The sequence below is a fragment of the Arachis stenosperma genome, chromosome 10 (genome assembly GCF_014773155.1).
Source record: "Arachis stenosperma cultivar V10309 chromosome 10, arast.V10309.gnm1.PFL2, whole genome shotgun sequence".
Taxonomy (NCBI): Eukaryota; Viridiplantae; Streptophyta; class Magnoliopsida; order Fabales; family Fabaceae; genus Arachis; species Arachis stenosperma.
Window position 1 is genome coordinate 78809820 of NC_080386.1, and position 2994 is coordinate 78812813.

General features: G+C 34.2%; 1 protein-coding gene across 1 annotated transcript; it reads right to left on the reverse strand.

Annotated features, from left to right (window-relative positions):
- Positions 1-929: 929 nt before the first annotated feature.
- LOC130956345 (RPM1 interacting protein 13-like) lies at positions 930-2499 on the reverse strand. The gene is made up of 3 exons (XM_057883383.1): positions 2071-2499; positions 1521-1607; positions 930-1413 (listed from the first exon to the last, which is right to left on the reverse strand). The coding sequence occupies exons 1-3, from the start codon at positions 2362-2364 to the stop codon at positions 1243-1245; spliced, it is 552 nt and encodes a 183-aa protein (XP_057739366.1). The 5' UTR covers positions 2365-2499; the 3' UTR covers positions 930-1242.
- Between the last annotated feature and the right edge of the window lie 495 nt (positions 2500-2994).

A 2994-nucleotide genomic window follows, 5' to 3' on the forward strand; every position in this document is an offset into this window, starting at 1 on the left:
AACGACGAGCCAAAGGAGAAAGCAGTGGACGAGGTGGGAGACGTGGCAACAGAGAGAAGAATGACCACGACGGCAGAATTACAAAAAGGAACGCCGCAAATAGAAATTACAACGCGGTAAGGGTGATGACACAGGAGAGGTTGGATGGAGTATGGACAGCGTTAGGGATCTCTGAATTAAAGAAGGATTATGCAAATAAAGATTAGGAGTTTTGAGTTTCTATATATATGTGTGTGAGAAATGACTAAAAAACATATGCGAGAAATAAACTATTAAGGATAATTTAGAAAATTCATAAATTTCGGGAAATAGCGGGAATAGGGCGGGATCCCCGTTCGGGTCTCCGCGCCTGCTTCGAGAAAATTTTGTCCCCTATCCCCATCCCCACGGAAAACATTCCCCACAATCAGATCCCCATTTGGGACAGTCCCCGTAAAGATCTCGGCGTCTCGGAGAGTTTTGACATCCCTAACGATGAATAGAGATAGGAATACCAATCCTATAAAATCCTATTGTCATCTACCAGCTCATCACTCCATTTAGTGAGTCATTGTCAGAAATGGAGCTTGAGTTATGATTGGAAATGGACCTCAAGACTAGTGTGAACCCCCAACTTTATCTCAAAGATATAAATGCAATTGAAATATCAATGACCACTTAGATGCATGCAGTTAATCTCAAAAACCATTTTTAGACTTAGTCAACATAAAGTTTATCCGAAACAAAATATTACCAATATAAAATGCTCTAAATCTTATATTTTATATTGATATATAACATTTAAGTAAAGCAGCTTTATTTCGTGTGACAGTGCTCCTAATGTTAAAATCAATTATAGTCTTGAAATCTATCTTGAGATGTGTTATATACCAAAAAGTAAAATGTTACATGAGATATAAACTGAATCCAACTGAATACCGCATTTCATCATGATATATATTCTATGCATAACATTTTTCATTTATAATGCTTTGGCATTCAGTCTAAGATTTATACCACACCTCTATATAAGCACAAGAATCTAACTTCAGACCCTGATATATATCACATCAACTTTTCATATTAGGATTAGAAATCATATCTTGAGGGAGAACCTTATACATCCCATCCCGTACCCTAGATCCCAAAATTACAGGGAACCCACCATAATGACAAATTCTAAGGTAGAGTTTCACAGCTGCATAATACATCAAATACCATTTGACCTCTCTGAATTAAGTTTGCTGTGCCTCATACCCTGCCTTACATCCTTCCAGACAGTGGTATACCATTTGACCTCTCTGAATTACGTTTGCTGTGCCTCATACCCAGCCTTATATCCCTCCAGACAGTGGTATTCTCTGCATGGCAATGACCCTCAGTGGTCCTCCAGTATTTACAAGGTGCAGTAATATCACAGACATAACAGTAGCACTGCATGATGGAGCCAAATTTCAAACCAAGTTATTCTCACAGTGTGATTTATGGGATAAAATTGAACAATAGTAGTATTTTATTTTGAAAAGAGCAAGTTGCATTACCAATTCACAGTGTTTCTCGTGAGATGTTGTCTTGAATGGAAACTTGATACACAGATGTCTTGAATGCGGGTAATCTCTACAAGCCACCTGTTTGTTATGATCATAATATATCATTTATTCGAGAATCTAGATATCCAAATTGCTATCTAGATAGATTGCAATTGATAGTATGGGATTATTGTATTTCACTATATGTTGTCAAGTATTGAAATAAGTCAAATAACATTAAACAAGACATCAATTAGGGCAGTCAATTAAATAAGATGAGGATATGAGATTTATAGCAGAGTACAAGAATTTGCAAATTACATGCCCTTATTTACTGTTATCAGAAATTAAAATCTTGGAAATCTTTCACAACCAGCATGTCAAAAAGAATCCATTTTTATCTCATTACTAAACGTTTTGAACTTAAAAATTGAACTCATTTTATACCTTCACGTGAATCTGCACAAATCAAAATCATAACCATTTTAAAATAGTCAAACAATCCAAACATAAAACACAGATTCAAGTGAGAGTCAAACAGAAAACTAGGTTGTAGTTATACCTGTCCCTTTTCAGCAACAACAGAGATATCGACGCCGTCATCTTGCGAGAGGGAAACAGGCTTGTAAGGATCGAATCCGAGGATGAAGCAATCATCGGTTTCCTCGAAGCGCTTCATATCATGGTGCATTTTGAGACAAGCAATGGCCCTCACTGGTGTTCCATCATCTCGTTCTCGTAGTGGTGGTGTTGGTGGAGAAGGAGAAGCCTCCTTTTTCTTCTGCTTCTTTTCATTGGCTTCCCCCCTTTTCCCGCTCGAATTGTATGACTCCATTTTCTTCCTTTTCACTGCCATTAACACCGAACACAAGCAGCGTTCTGGGGTTGTCACCGACTTGATCAATTCGAAATGGAGAGAATTTAGAATGGGTGAGGGAGAAAGTGGGCGATGCAGTCTCAATTTAAATAGTAGGATCGAATTTCAAATTGGGGATATTTTCGGAATTCAAGACAAGGCCCCAGACTACCGTTCGGAATTGGAACTAAATTAAAAAGTTTTATTTAAAGAATTTGGCTTAATTTTGTTTTATTTTATAATATTATCATCCTTATCTTTATACGTGGGTCACAGTAAAAATAATTAAGAAAAATAATTATTTTTTAAAATTTCAGGTGTTTGAAAAAAAATTTTAAGTAAGAATAAAGTTCTATAAAATTAAAAATATATTTTGTTAAAGAAGATAAAGAGAAACTCTTAAGTCAATATTTTTTTAATATTTTTAATTATTTAATTATTATAAATATTAAATTGTCTTTAATAAAAAATTTTATTAATTTATGTATATTAATTTTAAAAAATTGTGGGTGCAAACTAAATTAATTCATATGTGTAAAATATATGTTTATTGTAAATAAAATTCTTATAAATATAGGTGTAAATAAATCATTGATAAATTGACAATATAAAAATATTTTTTATTTTTTA